Source organism: Marmota flaviventris, chromosome 10, assembly GCF_047511675.1.
Source record: "Marmota flaviventris isolate mMarFla1 chromosome 10, mMarFla1.hap1, whole genome shotgun sequence".
Classification (NCBI taxonomy): Eukaryota; Metazoa; Chordata; class Mammalia; order Rodentia; family Sciuridae; genus Marmota; species Marmota flaviventris.
Genome location: NC_092507.1, coordinates 34,439,529 through 34,462,888, shown reverse-complemented (window position 1 = coordinate 34,462,888; position 23,360 = coordinate 34,439,529). Strand labels below are relative to the sequence as shown.

Here is a 23,360-nt window from a genome sequence, read left to right as displayed (position 1 = left end):
CCAGCCTTATTTTGTATTTTATTTAGAGACAGGATCTCACTGAGTTGCTTAGCGATTCACTTTTTGTTGAGGGTGGCTTTGAATTCATGATACTCCTGCCTCAGCCCCCTGAGCCACTGGGATTACAAGTGTGTGCCACCACGCCTGGCTGGGTTGACCTAAGAAAAGTACAGAATCAGCACTACCCAGAAGCCAAAGTTTGTGTGAAGTACTTGTTCCCAGAAGGCTCAGACATATCCCAGTCTTTTCCCACAAACTACTCAAGAGGCTGATTTAATTTCTTTTGCTTTATTTGCTTTATTGTTAGACACGATGTACAAACATAAAACAGAAAGAATAGCGATACTCTTGGGCCTAAAAAGCTGAAGGAAAGCAGAGGTCCCTCCCAGAAACTTTTCTTAAAGTACAAGACATTTAAGTGCTCGGGCCAAGGGTGTGGAAGGCAGGCCAGAGCCAAGAGAGAAATGGACTAAGTCTCCTTCTCTCTCCTCAGAGCCAGAACAACCGTGGGAAGTCTCTACCGGCAGCCAGTCCATGCAGGCAGGATGCTACCCCAGGAAAAACTACCAAGAAAGCACTTGATCTTGAGGGAGAGAAGGGCAATTTTACATGGTAACTAAAAGCACCTTTCTCCTGCTCCCAAATGAGGAAAAAGGAAAGTATAGTGCTTCCCACCCCAGCTACCCAGGGTGAAGGCTGGGTGTGAAAACCAAACAGATCTTTATTTGCAGTTGTCACTGGGGCCGTTTCTTGCTGTTCATTTGTTTGCTAGCCTGCTCTTCCAGCTGCATGGCCAGGCGCAAAGCCTTGATGACATCTGGAAGGAAGGGGCAGTGGTGTATGAGGAATTAATGAGAATCTCAGAGGCCCCAATTCACTCAGGGTAGAGTTGACATCCCCTGCATTGCCCAGAAGCCAGCAGGTCACCACTGCCCAATGCACAGAAGGAGCCACACCCACCTTGAAAGGCTGAGAGGTGCTTGGCTTGCTGGGCCACAGCATATTCTGCTTTGTTCACAAAGGTCTCCAGATCATAGTCTGGTTGCTCAGATATCTCAGAGAGCTCAAGCCAGCCTGGTCCTTGCTGTAAAAACACAGGGAGGACCTTGTAGATTCAATAATAACCAAACACTTCAGCAAATTATTCCTGGGCCCCAAACATCTGCAATGCAGATGCCTGTGTAAGATACACTATACACTGTCTCCTGACCCTTATCCCTGGGAAAACCTTTCTTTAATAAATAAATATATATATATATTTAGTTGTAGATGGGCACAATACCCTTATTTATTTACTTACTTATTTATGGTGCTAAGGATGAAACCCAGTGCCTCACACGTGCTAGGCATGTGTTCTACTATTGAGCCACAACCCCATCCCTGGAAAACCTTTTTTGAAGGAAGAGTGTTAAGGATTTGACCTAGAGGTGTTTTACCATTAAGCTATATCCCCCTGACCCTTTTTATTTTGAGACAGGGTCTAAATTGCTTAGGGCCTTGCTAAGTTGCTGAGGCTGGCTTTGAACTTGTGATTCTCCTGACTCAGCCTCCTGAGTCACTGGGATTACAGGCATGTGCCAATAATACTCAGCCTTTAAAAAACAAACAAACAAACAAAAAACAGTCTTGGGATGAACCCAAGGCCTTGCACATGCTAGGCAAGCGCTCTATCACTATACCCTTGGCCACAGTGATATATCGAGAACTCTATGAGCAGCTAGATGTGGTAATACATGCCTGTAATCCCAGCGGTTTGGGAGGCTACTGGCAGGAGAATCACAAGTTTGAGGCCAGCCTGGGCAACTTAGTGAGACCCTGTCTCAGAATTTAAAAAAAGTGTTGGGTATGTAGTTCAGTGGCAAAGCATCCTGGGTTCAATTCCTAATACCATATAAAACAGAGCAAAACTCTAGGACCATATCACCACTCTATTTAAATCCCTTCTAAAACCTCCACTGCCTTCATAATGAAGTACATGCCCTTGGTCTGACCATATACAAGGCCCTTTAACATCAGGGTCCTGCTTACCTGTTCCTAGCCTCATCTCCCTCTATCATTTTTATTTTTTTAAGAGAGAGAGAGAATTTTTTAAAGATTTTTTTTTAGTTTTCGGTGGACACAACATCTTTATTTTATTTTTAATGTGGTGTTGAGGATCGAACCCATCGCCCTGTGTGAGTGCGCTACCGCTTGAGCCACATCCCCAGCCCCCTCTATCATGTTTTGTTCTGACCACATTATTGCTAAAAGCGCTATGTCCTTTCAAACCTCAGTACCCCTGAACACTCCAGGAATGCAGGACCTGCCTAAACCTTATCTTTCACAGTCCAGCCTCACAAGTGCTCCAAATTCTTGTTTCCACTCTGTATTCCTCAGAGAGACCCACTGTTAAGATACACTTTTGTGCCTTTCCCCAATAGCAGGGATCAGAACAGCAGTATCATCTGCCAGTTAACTCAATTCAATGTCAGGCACTGTGCTGATGCCTTATAAGCATGTCACATAATCCTTAATGACACCATCCTGTCTTATCCATTTTAGGGATGAAGAAACTGAGGCTCAAGTAAGCAAGTGAGGCTAAATGACTTTCACAAAGAAATATCACTTTAGGGCATACTACCTGTATCTGATGTTTTAGGTCATGGTTTTAGTACAGGAACTGGAACATTCACTGAATAAATAAGATCTCTGCATAAATGACTCTTTAAACTAAGAGACTAGCTGCAGCTAGGATGATGCAGGAAATTCTATAGTGTCAGGCTGGAAAAGAGGGTGGTGTGGTAATTAGCTACCCTAGGAGAACACTAGATAGGTAGAGATTTAGGAATGCCTCTTATAATCCCAATCTATATTCCTGTGGGAACAGAACTCCAGTCACATTCCAGATGGATATGCGGTCTCTTCCTGTCCAGGGCCTGTTCCCACCTGAATAATCTCCTTGAGCTCTTCCATGGCCCTCTCCTCCAGCTCCCTGATCTGCGTCATGGCTTCATTAAAGCTGGACATCTGGGAAGATAGTTCCTCCTCCTCTTTGGAGAACTAATGAACCAAAATGAGAGAGACAACAGTATGCAGAGTGTGGCCAGTTTCCACTTCAGCAAGTCACGCTTCCCTCTTGCCTGGCCCCACCAGCCCCCTTACATTATTGCCTGTGATCAGCGGCCCTATAGAGCTGGCTTCCATCTCTTCTGTTTCCATTTGAGTTGGCTGCTCTCCACTGGGCCCACTGTGGGGACTCAGCTCCTTGACTCTGAGGAAATAAGAAGGTCTCAAATCCCATGGCAGCCCCTTACACTCATCACAGGAGTGCAGCACCACTTAGGCTGCAAACTGCCTTCAGTCAAGAAGAGGTGGCATAACCTGAAGCTGGACTGGACAAGACTCACACACTGACTGCAGGGATTGGGATGGATCTAGCACCTCCCACCTCCCACTAAGTCAAAGACAGGTACAGAGTAGACATTGGGAGCCCCCAGTCTCCTCCTTTCTCATCAATGTTATTCCTTTCCCCATCCCACCTGGCTGTAGGTCCTCATACCTGTCAGCATATCTTAGTGTATTTAAAGTATATTCACAGGAGCTTATGCCTGGTGAGATCATGGCAATCTACAAAAGAGGAAAGGGTGGTTTAGAGATTCAGAATCACAGGGTGAAGGTGCAAGACAGCTTACTCCTGGAGTAAATGCCAGGAGACCTACGTGGTAAGGTAGGAGGACTCATTTAGCACCCATGCTGTGCTAGGCAATTTGCCCCATTGGGCAAGTTAAATACCTTCAAATTAAGTTGCTTTAAAAATTGGTACCTGAGGGCTGGGGTTGTGGCTCAGTGGTAGACTGCTTGCCTAGCATGTGTGAGGCACTGGGTTCGATTCTCAGCACCACATACAAATAAATGAATAAAATAAAGGTTCATCAACATCTTAAAAAAAAAAAAAAAATGGCACCCTGCCTTTTTTTTTTGGTACCAGGGATTGAACCCAGGGCGCTTAACCACTGAGCCACATCCCTAGCCTTTTTACTTTTTTATTTTGAGACAGGGCCTCATAGAGTTGCTTAGGACCTTGCTATATTGCTGAGGCTAGATTTGAACTTGGAATCTTCCTGCCTCAGCCTCCATAGCCGCTGGGATTACAGATGTGTGCCACCCGCCCAGGTCCAGGCTGGATCCTTTTGGGCTCAAGTGATCCTTGGCCACACTAGTAGCTGAGTAGCTGTGACTATAGGTTATTACCATGCTTGGCTTGGTTCTCTACTTTTAAAGGCACACCTAATTATCTTTTTTTTTTTTTTTTTTGTACCAGGGATTGAACCCAGGGTTGCTTAACCACTGAGTTACATTCCCAACCCTTTTTATTTTGAGACAGGGTCTTGCTAAGTTGCTGAGGCTGGCTTTCAACTTGTGATCCTCCTGTCTCAGTCTCTTAAGAGTTGCTGGAATTACAGACATGTACCACCACACCCAACTATCTTTTGCTTTTTTTATCCCTTCTGCCAAAGTTACATTCCAAAGTGCTGTAGCTCCTATTGGAAATTTCAGCTCACCCAGGTTGTGGGATAATGCCTCAGGGAAGAGAGTTTAGAGCTTAGTCAAAGGGGTTGAGGGGTGGGTCAGTGATAGGCATGCTTGCCTAGCATGTCCAAGGCACTGGGGTATTGGGGGTTAAAAAAAAAAAAGAGCTTAGTCAAAAAAGCCCTCCTTCCTCATGAAAAGGCAGGAGTGAGGATATTCCTTGGAGAGGAGAGATGACAGGCCTCACTTAGAAGGACTTGGAAGATAAAATAGGGAAGAGGATAACAAGTTAATAGAGACAATAGCTTCATGCTCCAGTCTATTTCCTAGACTGGGAGTCAATAAACTTGAAGGAAGCCTGGAAAGAGATGAGGACTTCCCTCTCTTGCTTCCCCTTAAGTCTATCTTCTGAATTCTGGGCCTCTTTTCTCACTAGGTAAGGTAGGAATGACCTCTCCCAAAATCAAGACCTGTGTCTTTACACAGTAAAGGGAGAAGATCCTTTCTTCTCTGCCTGGGTGGGCAGTGAAGCTGTTGCTGAAAAGCAGGGTGTGGAAGCCCAGTGAAGAACATAGTGATGATGTGGGTACAGAAGCACATATATATTCAGGAGGTGGAGGCAGGATTGCAAATATGAGGATGGTCTCCTCAACTCAGTGATGACCTGCCTCGGATAAAAAATAAACAAAATAAAGGCACTGTGTCCATCTACAACTAAAAGTATTAAAAATAATAACAACAATAAAAATAAGGGGGCTCAGTTAGTAGAGTGCTTGCCTTGCATGCATAAGGCCCTGGGTTCAATCCCTAGCACTGCAAAAAATAAATAAATAAATAAAAATATAAAAATAAGGGCTGGGGATATAGCTCACTGGTGGAACATTTGCTTAGAATGTGAGGCCCTGGGTGGTTCAATTGCCAGCACCACACTTACAAAGAGCCTAGGAACACAGGCAGCCCGAGGTGCTGAGTGGGAAGCTCAGGGACAGTATTAAATGTTTCCTTGGAAAGCAAGTCTTCTCTGCACCATCATGTCCAAAGTGGCATTACTCACCATGCAAGTCCTTGAATTCTCCCCGATAAAGGAGTCCCTCAGCACCTGTGTCAGCTTGCTCTCACGGAATGGGGTGTGAGCCTTATTTTGTCCCAGGGCTCTGATGCACTCCTGTGGGACAGGAGGAACAACTGAGGCTCCTTCTTTCCTTTTGTGCTGCCCATTCCCTCCCATCCCAGCTGCACACCAGGTGAACCACCTCTAGCTAGCCTCTGCTACCTTCAGGGCCAGGAGACTCTTGTTGATTTCAGCGCCTTCCATGCGGGTCTGCCGGTCAGCACTGGAAGTGTCTGCACCTCGCTCGTTTCCTGCCAGATCCACCAAAGAGAATTTGCCATGCACTCTCCCTTTGGCTCGAAGAATAATCTGGAAGCAGGCATGGGAGCGGGAGGAGTTGGAGTTGGCAAATGTCTGCCCAGAAGTCCTGTGGCAGAGGAGGGCAAAGAAAAGACATGAGCTTCTAGGGTCACAAGCTCCTAGGGCACCCCAGTCCACAACAGGAGAGATTCTAAGAAGTCCTGTGTCTGCCTGTTCTATACTTCCATTCTGCCCTCCCTAGACAGTAGTTCTCTCTCCATCTCTGAACCTGGGGAATAAGAACCCAGGGAAGAATGAGCTGCCTCTGCTACAGGGCACACACAGTGATGTCATGAACTACTTGTCTGAACTTGAGGGCCCTGCATAGGGCAACTCCTCCTTGGCCCTCCATAGCTACCCAGCAACCACTGCACCATGCCAGCACTTCTTTCCTTTTTGGGTATTGGGGCCTGAACAGGCACACTACCTCTGAACTCCATCCTGTTTTTATTTTTTATTTTGAGACAAGGTCTCAATGAACTGCCCAGGCTGGCCTCAAACTTGCAATCCTCCCGCCTCATTCTCATCCTCCGGAGTTGGTGGGATTACAGGATACAATACCATACCTAGCAGTGCTTCTCTATTTCTGTATGGAGGAGCTATGGGCCCTATTACTTCTAGCCCATAATAGATCCAGAGCTCCTTCCCGACTTCCACCAGAAAGGAAGGGAAAACAAGAATTTCATAGATGCTAGGAAGCTTGACTTGATTAGATTTAAGTTGTTTTGAACTGTTTTTGCTGAGTCTGTGGCCCTAAGTCATTTGTCCCATGGAGACCCTTTAAAATAGAGGCCTTCACAGCCCTTATCATGCTGAGGGAAAAAGTGCTATATGTGCTAAATGGCCTCACCTGAATCAGGCTTCAGAAGGTGGCCCTCTCCCCTCTCCAGAACTCTAACCTGCAGGCACTGCCTATGTCGATCATCTTGATAACATCTTCGGCTGAGTTAACCAGGTGCTCCTGTAGCCCCACCACCTGCACCTGTTGCTTGCCATCTTCCAGCACACGCAGCTTGGCCTTCTTATTGAGCAGGTCGAACAGCTGTGCCAGGCAGGGGAAATAAGGGTAAAGTCACAGGCACAAAATGCCCTGCCCAACTCTTTCCTAAAGTGTCTGCTCCAGCTTAGACAATGGTTGGCAGCAGGAAAGGCAGAGAGCATACTAGCTGATAGGGTATTAGACCAGCAGAGGGTAGTATGCTTGAGATTTGAACCAGTGTGCCTCAGTTTAATCCAACTCTGCTACTTTACTAGCTGCAAGAGTCTGGGCAAGTTACTGAATCACTCTACTGTCTCTACAGATGGAAAACAAGCTAGAGTGCATAGAATAGTGCTTAGCACATAATATCCTGTTAATGGTAAATATTAGCTATGTTTATTATCTAGGCACTGCTCTAGGGAAGGAAACTCTGCAAAAACACAGGGGATGTAAAGAGGCAGAAAGAGATACATAGGGAGTGGGAAAATGAACATAAAAATGCAGTCAGGGGAAAAGGTTATAAAGGAAGTGTGTCAAGGGAAGAAAGGGCATATATAAGGCAAACTTCCATCTAGAGGGAGCCCTGAGGAGTATTTCTGCTATACTTATTGAGCTTGGCTACTATCTCATGATCAAATGAAACTTCCTACACAAGTCAAGCCAGAATGGCCCAAAGATATGACAGTTAACTAGTTTGTTTGTTGGCTTTTACCACTTCTAGCCAACTTCAAGGTTTTAGAAAATCAGGGACCCCAACAGCATAAAAAGAGGGCTCCCTGCCAGCTACCTTCCCATTGTAGATCTCGAAGAATGTCACATAGACTTCCAGGCCCAGGTTCCGGTAGCGGGACTGATTCTTCAGGAGGAAGACGTCCCGGGCTGAGGGAGAGAGCCTGGATAAGTGAGCAACTTGCCTTTCTATACCCAACCCCGATGTGGCAGAACACACTACTTACAGGCCATGGCATAGATCCCCTTGGATGCATTCTGAGCTTTACCAGACAGGTCTCCACCCATAGTCTGCAAAAAGAAGAGGTAGATGACTATGGTAAAGGCCTTTGGCCTTGGCCAGAGCAATACTGGCTCTACTGCCCAAAGAGGCCACACAAAAAACAGGAACTGGACCTGCTAAGGTACTACCTATATCTGGCATGGTGTGTGTGGTGATGGAGCATCTGCACTGAGGGGACTTTCTGCAAGAAACTAATCGTTTTCGTTTTCAGAGACCCAGTGCTGTACCATAGGAAGCCTCTCCCTTCTAGATCTGAATACTCACATGAGTCTTGCCACTTCCTGTCTGCCCATATGCAAAACAAGTTGCTTTTCCTCCTTCAAAAATTGTCTGTACCAGTGGCCTTGCTGTGAACCTAGGAGAAAGTATGGAGTAGAGGGAAGTGTTTGTATAATCACCTTGGTATCCAAGGGGGACTGGTTCCAAGACCTCCCTGCACCCATACAAATCAGTAGATGCACACAAGTCCCTTACATTAAAATGACAGTATTTGCTTATAACTTACACACACCTTATGGTATACTTTAAATCATCTGTAGATTACTTATAATACTTAATATAAGGTTTTTACTACATCGTTTAGGAAAGAATGACAAGAAAAAAGTCTGTCTAGTAAAGACAATTTTGTTTCTCTAATATTTTCAATCTATAGTTGATTAAATCCACAGATGCAGAAACCAAGGTTACAGAGGGTTCTCAAAATGTGCTCCCTAAAAAAAAAAAAAAAAAATCAGACAACAAACAAAAAAAAAATGTGCTCCCTAGAATACAGTCCTTCTACTGCAGAGCTCTGGGGTTCCTCAATTGCTTCTAAGCATTGTACTTCTCTCTTGCTTCAGTGGTCCAACCTGATCTCAATGCTACTACCAAATCTGTAATACTACCAACTAACTGGGAGGGTGGGGTGAGTTTTAGACTGACCTGCCAGGAGCAAGCTGATGGCCCAACTCTAAGCCATCCAGCCTCTCCTATGACTCTAGACACCTAAGATAAAAACATGAGCTTAGCTGACAACCTGCAGCAAAAGACATAATACAAAGAGGAGAGCACAGTGGTGCATGTTTATAATCCCAGCTACTCTGGAGGCTAAGACAAGAGGATCACAAATTTGAAGCCAGCAACTTAGCAAGACCCTGTCTCAAAATAAACTGGGTGCAGTGGCACATGCCTGTAACCTCAGCAGCTCAGGAGGCTGGGACAGGAGGACTGAGGCCAATCTGGGAATTTAGTGAGGCCACAAGCAACTTAGGAAGACTCTGTCTCAAAATAAAAAATATAAAGGATGTGGCTCAGTGGTTAAGTGTCTCTGGTACCTGGGTTTTGGTACCAAAAACAACAACAAAATAAAATAAAAAGGAGGCTGGAGCTATAGCTTAGTGGTAGAATGCATGCACGAGGCCCTATTTCAATCCTCAGTACTACCTCAATCCTCAGTACCCCCCCCCAAAAAAGTAAATAAATAAATAGGGCTTGGATTATAGCTTTGTGGTAAAGCACCCCTGGGGTCAATCTCCAGTACCCTCCCCAAAAAGGTGGAGTCATTAGTCAGATTTAGCCTATGGAACAAACTATTACTCTTTGCTCAAGAATGGCGCTGTCTCCAATGGAACTTCCTGTAATGATGGATATGTTCCCTATTTGTGCCATATAGCCTCTGCCACATGTGGCTACTGATCACATGAAATATGGATAGTGTAATTATACAACTAAATTTCTTATTTGGCTTTCATTTAGATTTAATTGAGGCTACTGGATGTGTACTATACAGAGAATATCTGGAGTTTCTGAATTTGCTAAGCCCAGTGGGTAAAAAAGCAGCAGCCCTGGAGCCTGCCCAGCCTAACCCCATTGTGTAATGGGTAATATCCCACTCAAGTTGCAAAAGGGGATGTGGCAGACCCAAAACAGGGCCTTCCTATTGCCAGGAACCAGAGCTCTTAGTTTGGGGGGCTGAACCAAAGAAAATACAAGAGGCCAGGTAGGGTCTCAGAAGTAACATGTCTGTATGCATGTTACCACAATGTCCTACATCAAAAAGAGGAAGTGGTGGGGGAAGAAGGGGTATAAGGATGAAAAAAGAGGCAAGGACTAACCTGTAGACAACTTCATTTGAAGCTGTTTCATCAAATGCAAAATCAAAGCAAAATGCTTGGTTCTCTAGATACTTTGTTAAGTCCACTTTTAATTTGGGTTCATGTACCAGGAGGAGACACTTGCTAGGAACGGAAATCACATCAATTTCTTTCTTGGCCAATTCTGTGGAAGGAAGAATATTTCAGGGGGTAATCCTTGGATGCAAGAGATCCTCAAGCCAACTTCAAGGTTTTAGAAAATCAGGGATTAGATTTAAGTTGTTTTGAACTGTTTTTGCTGAGTCTGTGGCCCTCTGACTTAGTCATCTGAAGCCTCTGACTTAGTGGTTTACCTTGTTTATTCAGAGGGCGTTTCCTCACACACACACAAATCCTGTGCTCTTCAATCTACAAGATGATGAGGAGATAACCAAAGGGAAAAGGATCAGAGCAATATCAAAAGAAAGCTTGTCTACACCCTCTCCCCAGGTCCCAGCAGTAGACAATATCTAACATTAGGACATTAGCCTCTCCCATTAACCACTCTAGAGCACAAGGAGGTTGCACTGAATTTTATCAGTTTTCTTACTCTGCTGCCTGAAACAGGAAATTTCAGCATTACTTTCATGAATGTTAGTAACAGTCTAGCCTACCTACAGTGTGGGGATTGTGACATAGTTTGTAAGATCAGGACCTCCCACCTAGGCCTCATTCCTCCAACATACCAATGGGCATTTAAAAAACCAAAGTGGGTTGGGGGTGTGACACAGAGGTAAATTTTGTGCTTAGCATATGAGGCCCTGGGTATAATTCTTTGCATCAACAACAAAGAATAAAGGGTGAGTGAAGACTCCAGCATACTTTCAATTCTATAAAATCAAGTTTTCTGTCCCTTAATTGTATATCTACTCAGGAAAGAGAGGTAGGAGCTCTTTTGATTAACTTACAGGATCAGTCACATTAAGTGGATTACATTCCATAGTAGTCCGAAATTCTTTAATCATCCGGGCAAATTCCCAGTTTGGAAAGCTGTTGTCATACTCCTGTTTGAGATGAGGGTAAAAACAGATTGTTAAGTGCTCTCAAACGTGGTCCTAAGGGGCAGCAACAATGGCTCTCTGTATCAACTTCATAGTTGGCAAAGACCCACCCTGGCTCTAAGCTGAGAAGTCAGGTACAGATGAATTGAGCAGAAATTGGCAGGGGAGCCTAGACCCATACCACCCTAGGAAGTAGGGCAACAGCCACTATTCCACATCTTGGGAGACACAGCAGCAGATTAGGATTCCCCAGAGCAATTAACCCAACTAAAGGGAATCCACTGCAGTCGTCCCCGCCTTGCAATACATGAAATTAGGGGGAGTGAAGAAAAGCCAGCAACTGTGCCCAGATACAACACTGCACTGGGTGAGCATTTCATGTGTTTCCCCAGTGGACAACTGGCATCAAGTACTGCTCATCTGAGAGCCTGAAGATAAACTTCTGAATTATGTATTTGTTCTCTGAATCCTGACAAGAAATCAATTAAATTCCTATGTATCAGGATTGGAGTTCATGAAACGTTGGAGCCACTCTCTCTCTCTCTCTCTCTCTCGTCTATAGGGCTTCAGTAAAGGGTGCCTGTCCCAAAATTTGCCCAAGCCTCCCAAAAGAAAGGTACCTGGGCTCGCCTTATTCTCATTTCAGTGTTCTGCGCTCTCTTCTCTTCTCGCTTATTCTTCATTTTTTCCATTTCCTTCACAAGACATGATTTTCTCCGAACTAGAGGGAGAAAAGGAACCCAATCTTTTACCTGTGTGGTCAGTCTGCTGAGACTTGGGTCTTTCCCAGGAACAGGCCTTCTCTAGATCCTCACCCTTAAATCACTATATGCAAGAAGCAGTAACGGGTCTGACTCCTGAGATACAGAGCAGTGATAATAGCACTCAGTCTGACCCGAGCTCTCTCTATGACTCTGGTTATTTTCTCAACTATTAAAGAGGTAAGACAGCTCTGATTGGTCTTGAGTCACTTGGGGTGTTCAGGTTTTGGTCAACACCTTAGCTGTTAACACATCAATTACATCAGAAGGCTGCTGCCCAATCTTTCACCTCTAGTGAAAGAGTTCATAGCCACAGAAAAACATGCCTTCAAGATGACAAAAGGGTTTGAACTCAGGTGTCCAGGTAGGCCAGGTTTGGGATAGATATTAATGATTTGTTCCACAATAGGAACAGAAGAGCAGACAGCTTAGCGTGTCTACCTGAGTTCACAGGGTTTGTAGAAGAGCTGCCTCGGATGGAGTGAACTTGCTCTTCCACCTCCTCGCTGACCATCGTCAATGGTATTTCAGCCACTGCAGGGCAGGAGGGCCTAGGGGGGCCCGCTGTGGGGGAACAAGAGTCACTGGAGAAGTAAGCAGGTACATGAAAGCTGTCTTCATTTGGACCCTAGTGGGTCACAGGCCAGGAGGAAGGATACTATACTGCCTGCCAGATCAGCAAGGGCCCAAGCCTTTCCAGCATAAGCAGAACTTGGGCTTTTCCCTTCACCTTAGCTAACACCCTTATCCCAAGTCGCCTTTCTGCAGGGGCAGGACTCTGAGATCAAAATACCCTGAGGGGGCTGGGGATGTGGTTCAAGCGGTAGCTTGCTCGCCTGGCATGCATGCGGCCTGAGTTCGATCCTCAGCACCACATACAAACAAAGATGTTGTGTCCGCCGACAACTAAAAAATAAATATTAAAAATTCTCTCTCTCTCTTTAAAAAAAAAAAATACCCTGAGGTATATGGACTTTCCCATGAAGGGAAACACCTGGAGGCATGAACTCTGTAGACTTGCCCTAAGCATGTCTTCTCAGGCCAGGTTTTTCTACCCATTTGGGGTAGCAGGGAACTTGGGCAACAACTAAATACATGGATTCAATAAGGAAGGTTCAATCCATAATGCCCCATTACCTCCCCATATGTGGTCATGACCCTTTCACTTACCTTTATCCTATTAGCTAACTTCGATACATGTCAAGTGTAAGGATTATGTAGTTTAGAAAATCTGCATCTACTTTGCTTATCTATTAAAGGTTGATAAATACTTCACTTAAAAATTATTTTAAAAATTCCACTTATGGGGGCTGGGATTGTGGCTCAGTGGTAGAGCGCTTGCCTAGCTTGGGCGGGACCCGGGTTCGATCCTCAGCACCACATAAAAATAAAAGGCATTGTGTTGTGTCCATCTACATCTTAAAAAATATATATATATATATAAAAAAAAAATTCCACTTATATAAAGTAAAAAAAGAGAAAAGCTAATTTATGCTATTAGAAGTCAGGACTGTAGGTATCTGGGGGTTAGGAATTGAAGTCTGAAGATTTTTGGAGGGCTAGTAAATGCTCTGGTCTGGTGTTAAGTGAGTATGTTCAGTTTGAGAAAATTCATTGAAATATATACCATACTTTATACACTGCATTGTGTGTACATACATATATATATTTGTGTTTATGTATGTGTATAGAAACACACACACACACACATATTTTGTGTGTGTTGTTTTAACTGAGTTTTTTGTTTGTACTGGGGATTAAGCCCAGGGATGCCGAGTCATATTTCTAGCCCTTCTTACTTTTTATTTTGAGACAGCATCTTGCTAAGTTGCTTAGGGCCTTTCTAAATTGCTGAGTCTAACCTCCTGCCTCATCCCCCTGATCCCCCGGGATTATAGGTGTGCGTCACCATGCCTGGCTTAACTGCATTTTTGTTTGTTTAGTATTTTTTGTGTTGTTGTCAATGGACTTTATTTTATTTATTCATATGTAGTGCTAAGAATCAAACCCAATGTCTCACACATGCTAGGCAAGTGCTCTACCACTGAGCCACAACCCCAGCCCTCATTTTTAAAAAAAGAGGTCATGCCAGGTATGGTGGCACATGCCTGTAGTCCCAGCAGCTTGGGAGGCTGAGGCAGGAGGATTGCAAGTTCAAAGCTAGCTTCAGCAACTTAGTGAGACCCTGCTCTAAATAAAAAATAAAAAGGGCTGGAGATGGGCTGGGGCCGGGGCTCAGCAGTAGAGCGCTTGCCTAGCACATGCGAGGTGCTGGGTTCGATCCTCAGCATCACATAAAAATAAATAAATAAAATAAAGATATTGTGTTCCACTACAACTAAAAAAAGGGGGGGGGGCTGGGGATGCGACTCAGTGGTTAAGTACACCTGGGTTCAATCCCTAGTACCAAAAATAAAAAATAAAAGGGATCATGTCCAGATAAGGAAACAGAGTTAGTAAGGCTGAGGCAGAAGAGTACTGAATCCAGAATGGAAGAATTCTAGGATCTTCTAGCACAGGCACAATGTGTGCAGTCTGCTTCAGGGGTTCAAATGGGGATTTTTTTTTTTTTTTTTTACTCACTGGGAACTGAAAACTTGCGGGAGTTGGTAGATGCAGGTAGTTCAACCTCCATATCATTCTCCTGAGCGGTGATTCGAACCTCTGAGACAGTGGACATACGAGTAGAGTGGCTTCGAAGACCTAAAGACCCCAAGGTAACAGCCAATCAGTTCTGCATGATCGGGAGGGCCAAAGGGGGCAAGAAGAGAGCAGACGGGCAAAGCTCCAAGATTCTGGTGAGCTAAAACATACCCAGCAGAAAAGAAGCCCAGCTATTTCATATTCCTTCAACCCACAGAAAGGAAATGTTAGATCAAAGTACCAGTGACCCCAAAACTTATTTATTGTGTACATTCTCGAAAATCTTGTAGTTCTGGAAGGCAAAAATCTCTTTCATAAGAGCATCTGCCTTGGGTAAATGGATGAACTTATAGCAAATCTGAAATCATTCTGAAGAGACAGACCTTTTTCAATTCTTGAGAAAAAGACAGACCTTTTTCAATTCTTATTAATTTTAGCAGCAGCAGTATCTACCACTGTTCAATTTTCCTATATCTTCTAATATTCTCACATTATAAGTTAAGGCTGGGATACAGCTCAAGGCACAGTGTCTGTTTAGCATGCACAGGCCCTGGGTTCAATCCCCAACACCAACATCATGACTACAAAACACTATAAGGTAAATATTAAGATATCCATATCATGGGAGAGAATATTCAGGTTTAGAGACATTAAGTAACTTATAAATGTCACATAACTACTAAGTCCCCAGAGTCAGGACTTTTTGACTATAAAAATCTAGGCTTTCCCACTGCTCTTGGGCTTTACAGAGTTCGTCCTGGGTCACATCATCAGAAACCCATAGTATCAGATACACTTGTTTTCAGGAATCAAAGAATGCTTAACTGAGAGAATTAGCTAAGTTACACCTGAATTCTTGTTAATTTATACAAATCCCTATAGTTCCCTCTGTAAGAAACACTTTATTACCTACAAATCAGGTTTGTCATAAATATAGTCATAAATTTGGAAAAAGAACACATGGGCTCATGTAAAAATTTATACTGAATTTCTGAGTGTAACAGGTTTAGACTGAAGGCTTTATGTATAAATGATTCTCAACTTATGATATTTGTTTTTGTTTTGTTTTGGTTTTGATTTTTTTGGTACTGGGGACTGAACCCAGGGGCGCTAAGCCACTGAGACACGTTCACAGACTTTTCTTATATTTTATTTAGAAACAAGGTCTTACTGAGTTGCTGAGGCTGGCTTTGAACTCATAATTCTCCTGCCTCAGCCTCCCAAGATAGTGGGATTACAAGGCATGTGCCACTGCACCTGGCACAGATGTTGTTCTGAAAAATTTTTCAATTTTATAATGGTGTGAAAGTGATATACATTCATTAGAAACTGACTTTGAGCCAGGCTGGTGGCTCACACCTATAATCCCAGGGACCTTGAAGGCTGAGGCAAGAAGATCCCAAGTTCAAGGTCAGCCTCAGCAGTTTAGCAATGCCCTAAGCAATTTGGTGAGACCCTATCTCAAAATTTGAAAGGGCTTGGGAATATAGCTAAGTTGGTAAAGCACCCCTTGGTTCAATCTCCAATACAAAAAAAAATAAAATAAAATAAAATAAAAAACACTTTGAATTTTGATCTTTTCCCATGCTAGCCAAATTCTGTAAAATATGCTTTCCAGCAACAAGATGCTGATCTAAAGTAGCCATGAGATCACGAAGGCAATGTACTATATTCTACAATGTACTATGCTGCCAAGCTATGATGTTCTGTAGGTTAAGTATAATAAATGCAATTTTTTTTTCAATACTAGGGGTTGAACCCAGAGCCTAGTGCATCCTAGGCAAGCAACTGACCTCTGAGCTATCTCCCTATCCCTTATTTTAAGACAGAGTCTTGTGAAATCGCCCAGGCTGTCTTCAAACTTTTAATCTTCCTGCCTCAGCTTCCTGAGTAGCTGGATCACACTCAGTTTAAATACATATTTGACTTAACTATATATATATATCGGGCTAGGGATTGAATTCAGGGTCTCACATATGCTAAGACAAGCACCCCACAGCTGAGTACTTACAATATTTTCAGTTTACAATGGGTGTATTAGGACATAACTCATTATAAGATTGTAAGTCAAGGAACATCTATACCCCATTTCTTTCAAAAAGAGCATGAACTATTAAAAGTTCCCTATTTCATAAATGATTTCCTTTTTCTTTCTTTATATTTTGGTACCAGGGATAGAACCTATGGACGCTTAACCACTGAGCAACATCTCTAGCTCTTTTTTATTTTTTGAGACAGGGCCTTGCTAAGTTGCTGAGGCTCACTTTGAACTTGTGATCCTCCTTCCTCACCCTCCTGAACCACTGGGATTACAAGTGCGTGCCACCATGTCTGGCCTCACAAATGATTTCTAATCTTATGTTTCATTTCTACTATTGACTAATATGCCTATTTATAAAGCTCTTAGTTTGTTTTTAAAGGAGGTATGGGGTTGGGGGCATGTAGCTCAGTGGTAAAAAATATATGCTTAGCATCTATAAAGTTCTGGGTTCAGCACCAAAACAAAAAAGGAGCTGTGCCAATAGTCCTTGAGGACACACACATGGAATAGGACCACTGATTACCATTCTCATCTCCCCTGCAGGCCCTATGGTACAACAGCAAGAGGGCCAGCACCATTGGATCCAAGCCCTGTCCAAAATTACAATGGCATCATCTTCCATTTTGGCCCTCATGCATCTGAAACTTCAGCCAAGCATTCTCTGGGTCTTAAGATAGATGGGGGGGTGGGGTTGTGGCTCAGTGGTAGAACACTCGCCTAGCATGCATGAGGCACTAGGTTTGGTCCTCAGAACCATATAAATATAAAGACATTGTACCAACCTAAAACTAAAAAATAAATACTTAAAAATAAAATGATAGTTGGATCATATCAGGGCAGTGATAATCTCTGTAGGACAGTTGTGCAGGTTCAATGACCTGCAAGGTACAGCTGGCTCTGAGTTAATAAGCTATATTTCTTAGGCAACTTGTGCCTAGATCAATCCCCTATAATCACAGTCTACTGTTGCCAAAGTAGGGTTATGCTGACTATTTCTACAGAGAAAGTCCAACCTTTTCCAAGAATATGAGGCATTGCTATTTTCCCTTCTGGCCCCAATCTCTCATCTCCATAGCACTTTTTTTGTTTTTGTTTTTGGTACTAGGGATTGAACCATGGGGCACTTTATCACTTAGTTATATCCCTGACCTTTGCCTGACTCCATAGCACTGTTTCCTCTACCCTTCAACCCCACCAGGCACAGTAAGAATTTATTCCTATCTCCTCCATAGCATTATTGATTGCACTTCCTTTTCTTTTTTTTCTTCTTCAGTACTGGGGATTGAACCCAGGGCCTCTCATATGCTAGGCAAGCAGAGTCACATCCTTAGCCTTTTTATTTTTTAATTTATTATTATCATCACTTTTTAACAGTACTAGAGATTAAATCCAGGGCCATGAATGCACTAGGCAAGTGCTCTATTGAGCTATATCCCCAGCCCTTTTATTTTGAGACAAGTCTTGCTAAGTTGCCAAGGCTGACTTAGAACTTGCAGTTTCCTGAGTAGCTGGAATTATAGATGTGAGCCACTATATCTGGCTTAACTGCATTTCCAAACAACCCAGACCTTTTCTCAGAGCCTCATTCCAAGACACACTATTCCCCAGAGGAAGATGAGCCCTAACCCTAACCTTCACCCTTCCAATGGCTGATTCCTACCATCCCCAGCACCAGGCTCTGGATTCTACAGAAAAGATATCTAAGCCAGTAAGTCTTGCCAGTTACCTGCACTGACGAGATGAACACAAGTAAGTAAATTTTTCAGTTGCACCAGTCACTTACAGTTGGCTATAGATGGAAATCTTCCTCACTGAGAAAGACGTATGAAACACAGGGCAGGACTCAGCCTACATATAAGCCATCTGCTAAACTGAAGCAATGAATCTACTTTACAATTTCTACTAGTCTGTGCCCCAGGCACATTAATCTTAACACAAATGCCATTAAAATATTAGAAATCAATTTACCTTCTTTTGGAGCAGGAATTTTGGAGTTGACTGATCTGCGTTTTTGTTTCTGAAAAACAAATGACCACAATATATTGCTTTTAACAATTCTCAAGGACATATCCTGGGCCCATATGCTGTTGAAGTCCCAGGCAGTCCCAGAAAACAAATGAGCCAAGAGCTATTAAGTGAAGTGACTTCTCTACGACATTAGCTATAGTTAGATGTTAGGCACCTACCTGGACTGTTACATTTTCCTGCAAGGGCAGGTTGTCCTTTAGGTGTAAGGGGAAAAGCTGTAACAGTTCTGGGTTTATTGCAGCCACATCATCAAAATCAATCTGAAAGGAACAAGAAAGAGTTTCAGTAAAACAACATAATGTTCAATCCAAATACATCTTTGGGGGTTGGAGTTGTGTCTCAGTAGTAGAGCACTTGCCTAGCATGTGTGAGGCGCTGGGTTCAATTCTCAGCAAAACATAAAAATAAATAAATAAAATAAAGGTATTGTGTCCATCTACAACTAAAAATATTAAAAAAAAAAAAACATCTCTGCAACCAAATTACCCCTAGATTTAGATTTTTACCAACCTTAAGTTCCACTAAGTACTTATAGCTATAAAACAAATATTTATTCCTTAGTAATGGTTTACCATCTAGATGGATATGGGTTTCTGATTTCCAAGCCAATGATATATATCAGTGATGTGAGGTGAGGAGGAAGGCAGATAGGCAGGCATACAGGTAGTCCACAGTAGACCTAGCCTACTTGGCTCCCCTATTGTTCTGCTGGGCAGTGAGGTCCCATTGGACACTGTCCCCTAAGCACCTCTTGCTAGCTGACACAGAGGAAGAAACAAGTTTGAACTGTCTGGTGATAGTTAAAATGAAGGGCCCTTCAGGATCTCATTGGCAGGAACAAGTTCCTGACAGCTACAACCTAACCCTAAGTCTACCTACATTTTCTACTGAGCCCAGAAACTTCTTTCCTAGTTACAGCTTCCTGCTCATGCCTCCCCTAGTATCTGCTCATGCCTGCAATGAGGTCACAATTCTAGGTTTACATCAGGGTCCTGCAACACTTTAGAAACAACTCAAACTTTACCAGCATAATTTCACAGCAGATTCAAACACACTAGATTGGGCTGGGGGTGTAGCTCAATGGTAGAGTGTTTGCCTAGCATTTACAAGGCCCTGGGTGCGATCCCTAGCATCACAAAAGAAGAAAAAAGAAGTCTGGACTTTATTCCAATGGCAACATTTGAGCTGGAGTGAGATCCAACAAGAGATATATTCCTAAATGAACAAGAGACCACAAGGAACTTCTTATCACTGATTAAATGGTATTTTAGGAGCCGGGAGTGGTGGTGCACACCTGTAATCCCAGTGACTTGGGAGGCTGAGGCAGGAGGATCTCAAGATGGAGGCCAGCCTCAGCAACTTAGCAAGACCCTCAGCAACTTAATGTGGTGATACATGCTTGTAATCCCAACGACTCAGGAGGCTGAAGCAGTAGGATAGCAAGTTCGAGGCCAATCTTGGCAATTTAGCAAGACCCTGTCTCAAAATAAAAAGTAAAAAAGACAGGGGATTATAGCTCAGTGGTAGAGCACCCCTGGGTTCGATCTCCAGTATTATTAAAAAAAAAAAAAAAAAAAGAAAGAAAGAAAGGAATTTTAGGAACCTTTTGCTTCCTTAGATATAGATACTGGAAAGATATAGATACTGGGAATCCTTGTTCTCAAATAGACCAACTAAATATCTGCATACCTATGCACTATCACAAGCAAGCCTTTTCATTAAGCTCCACGAGCAATAGTCCAGAGGGTGTCTTATTTGTTTCTGTATTCCCAGCACCCAACACATGGTCTAGAATTTTGGAACTAGTCCAAAAGCATTTGCTTTATAAGTCCTCACAAGAACTTTGAAATAGTCTCACTGCCTGAATTTTATGGATAAGGAAATTAAATTCCTTTTTTTGGGGGGATACTAGGGATTGAACTCAGGGATGCTCTACCACTGAGCTACATCCCCAGACATTTTTTTTTTTTTGGAGACAGGTCTTGCTAAATTGCTGAGGTTGGCCTTGAACTTGCAATCCTCATGCTTAAGCCTACTAAGTCACTTGGATTACAGTTGTGTGCCACCATGCCCAAAAGGAAATTAAATTTCTAAGAAAGACAGAAATATGCCTGAGAACACACAAAGCAGAGGCAGAGGCAAATTAGAATCCAGGTTTTTTATATTCATAGTCCAGTGAGCTTTTTACAGCACCACAATGCCTCTAGAGCATAAATGCCCAAGGTATATCTCTCTTCTCAAAATCATTTCAAGGCTTATTGCTGCCTGCAGAATACCTAAACATCTTAGGTCCCAAAGATAAAGACCCTCCAGTCTCTCTAGCATTTTTTGCTGCTACCAAAGCATCCCTTAGCCCTACACTGTCTGTGACCAACTTTTCACTAAATCCTATGTGTGCTGCCTGGCTATTTTAGCTAAGCCTCATGCTCCACTCAAGCCAGCCCATCCTCAAGAGTCTCTACCTAAGCTGCTCCAGCACTACCAGCCTGTGCTAGGCATTAAAGTTAACATTTCAGAAACATACTTTTGTTTCTTTAAGCTGGTTTTGCACCCAAACCAATACTATAGGTAGTGTGTACTCAGAACCTGGCTTAGGTTAGTTAGCAAGGTTTGAGATTAGCTATAGTTTGATTTCTACAAACACAACCCATGCTGTGGATTTCTTCAATTGAGAACGTATTTGACTAAGTAAAATTCCAATTTGATGGGCACAGTGGTGCATGCTGGCCAGCCCAGGCAACTGAATGAGACCCTGTCTCAAAATAAAAAGGCTGAGGATGTAGCTCAGTGGTATAATGCTTACCTGGCATGCATACATCCCTGGGTTTGATACCCAGTACTAGAACACCTTTTTAAATCCCAATGCATCCCAAGAGGGATTTTTTTTTTTAATTTTTATTTTTTTTAAAGAGTGGGGAGGATAGCACAACACCAGAAACTAGGCTCTCACGGGTCCCATTTCCACACAGATCCTTTGCATATAAAGGTATTAAATGTGGTAGAAGAACCTACCACATAGAACCTACCTCTTTGCCTTTTGTGGTACTTCCTTCTGTCCATTCCACCGAAACACAGGATTTCTCCAGGTTCACAGTCCTTACTGTGGCACTGTGAATTAAGCCTACAGTATGAAAAGACCAGAGTTACTTGTCTTCTGAGAACTTCATTTTTCGCCTCCCACAGAGACTCCTAGTGTGGAGTTTACCTGGTAAAAGCAGATGAGTTTTTTTTTTTTTTTTTTTAAACCAGACACTAAGAGAGATAAATAGACTTTATGGGATTCACCCTTAGAACATTCCATAGTGTGGTGAGCAGAGAATAGATCTTAAATCCAGCTGTGGGGCTGAGCCCTAGGTTTGATTACCAACACCACAAAACAAAACAAAACAAATAAAAACACTCCAGCTGAATGGGATAAGGATTCACACCTACGCCAAAAAAAAAAAAAAAAGAGCCTGCAATGGAATGAAGGTATGTTTAAGTAAGAGTCACTATAGTCCTTAGTTGCGCTGTTCTTAATCACAACACTGAGAATCTGGAACTTGCAGGTGTCCATAACTCATTTCTGGCGATCACGTCTGGCCATTCTCCTAACATTAGTATTAGATCTGCCAGAGCTGTAGTACCTGCTTAACCAAAACAAAGGAACGGATTACCAGCTCCTCAAGAGCAGGGATCTTGTCTCGTTTACCTTGAATCACAGCGCCCGACATACTGCAACTACACAATATTTATTGAAAAATCGGAGGGGCTAGGAAGCAGAGGTTCCCACAAAGGCAGGGCAGTTTCATAAGAGAATTTTGGAAGGGAAGTTAATCTAGCAGCCCTAACTTCCCTGGGAGGTCCGAAGACCACTAAGAAACTCCGCCCACTCTCAGAAAGAAGAAAAGTGATCCACAACCAGTGTAGAAGCTCCATCCCTGGATAGGAACGGCCGACTGCCAGCCTGGGGATACGGACTGTGGGTGTGTAGCGGGTCTGAGGATCACCGGCCGAGTCTGGGATCTGCCGTTTGGGGGCGGGGCAGTAACCTCAGCCCTCACATCACTCACTGGTCCCTTTAGCCTCCGCACCCCCCACCCCCTTACCATTGCTGCGTTGGATATTGATGGAAAGACCGGGAAACAAGCGGCCCTGATACGATGAGTCCATGGGCATTCGGAGGTCGGCGGCGAAGAAAAAGCAGATTCCCAAAAGTACACAACTCTGCGACGTAAACCGCCGCAGTTTAAATCCCGCGCGCCAGCGTCCCTGGTAACGTCATCACGCTGTCGCCGTTCTTGCTTCCGCCAATAAGCGGCGCCCTGTGGAGGAGCCTTGTGGAATAAGTAGCCTCTGCCGATAGTTGGAAGCACAGGACCGCCCATTCGTCTGGCCACACCCCGCGCGCTGTGCCTGCTGGGAACTTCGCCAGGCCAGCGAACTGGAAGCTCTGTGTTCCTGGTTTAATGCCGGGTTCGGTTTTTTGTTGTTAGGGTTCCCCAAACAGGGAAACTTCTGTATGTGTTTGACTGAGGGTTCTGGGGCTTTACAGACCTGGGTTCAAATCTTAATTTCTTAAGTTACAAGTTCGGTGATCCGAGAAGTTTAGTTTCTTCAGTTACAAGTTCGGTGATCCGAGAAGTTAGAAGTTTGACTCTTGATTTCCTGTTTTTGCACAAGGGGCATGTATGCTTTCCCCAGTGGAGAAGTTAGATGTAAATTTTCGAAGACAATGACTCAGTACATATTTATTGAGTGCCTACCATGTGGTATGCTTGGTTCTAGACTAGAGATAGTAGTAGTGAACAAGGTACATAGTTCCTATCCTTGATCTAATGTTTTTGATAAGAACGGAGGGCAGAAAGAAGTAACAAGTGTTAAA

At 43.5% G+C, this 23,360-nt stretch overlaps 1 protein-coding gene across 3 annotated transcripts; it reads right to left on the bottom strand.

Annotated features, from left to right (window-relative positions):
• Positions 1–272: 272 nt before the first annotated feature.
• On the bottom strand, positions 273–22,736 carry Kif2c (kinesin family member 2C). 3 transcript variants are annotated; one of them, XM_027937543.2, is made up of 21 exons: positions 22,585–22,731; positions 21,523–21,617; positions 18,655–18,756; positions 18,437–18,485; positions 14,368–14,487; positions 12,226–12,348; positions 11,644–11,744; positions 10,931–11,026; positions 10,337–10,391; positions 10,005–10,167; positions 8,176–8,266; positions 7,856–7,919; positions 7,687–7,778; positions 6,820–6,962; positions 5,783–5,987; positions 5,564–5,674; positions 3,539–3,606; positions 3,142–3,250; positions 2,926–3,039; positions 961–1,084; positions 273–817 (listed from the first exon to the last, which is right to left on the bottom strand). In XM_027937543.2, exons 1-21 carry the CDS (start codon positions 22,652–22,654, stop codon positions 735–737), a joined length of 2,178 nt encoding a protein of 725 aa, XP_027793344.1. In that variant the 5' UTR covers positions 22,655–22,731; the 3' UTR covers positions 273–734. The 3 variants fall into 3 exon arrangements, with proteins under 3 accessions (XP_027793344.1, XP_027793345.1, XP_027793346.1); XM_027937544.3 differs by lacking the exon at positions 12,226–12,348 and having other exon boundaries at positions 22,585–22,730; XM_027937545.3 differs by lacking the exons at positions 2,926–3,039; positions 3,142–3,250; positions 3,539–3,606 and having other exon boundaries at positions 22,585–22,736.
• Between the last annotated feature and the right edge of the window lie 624 nt (positions 22,737–23,360).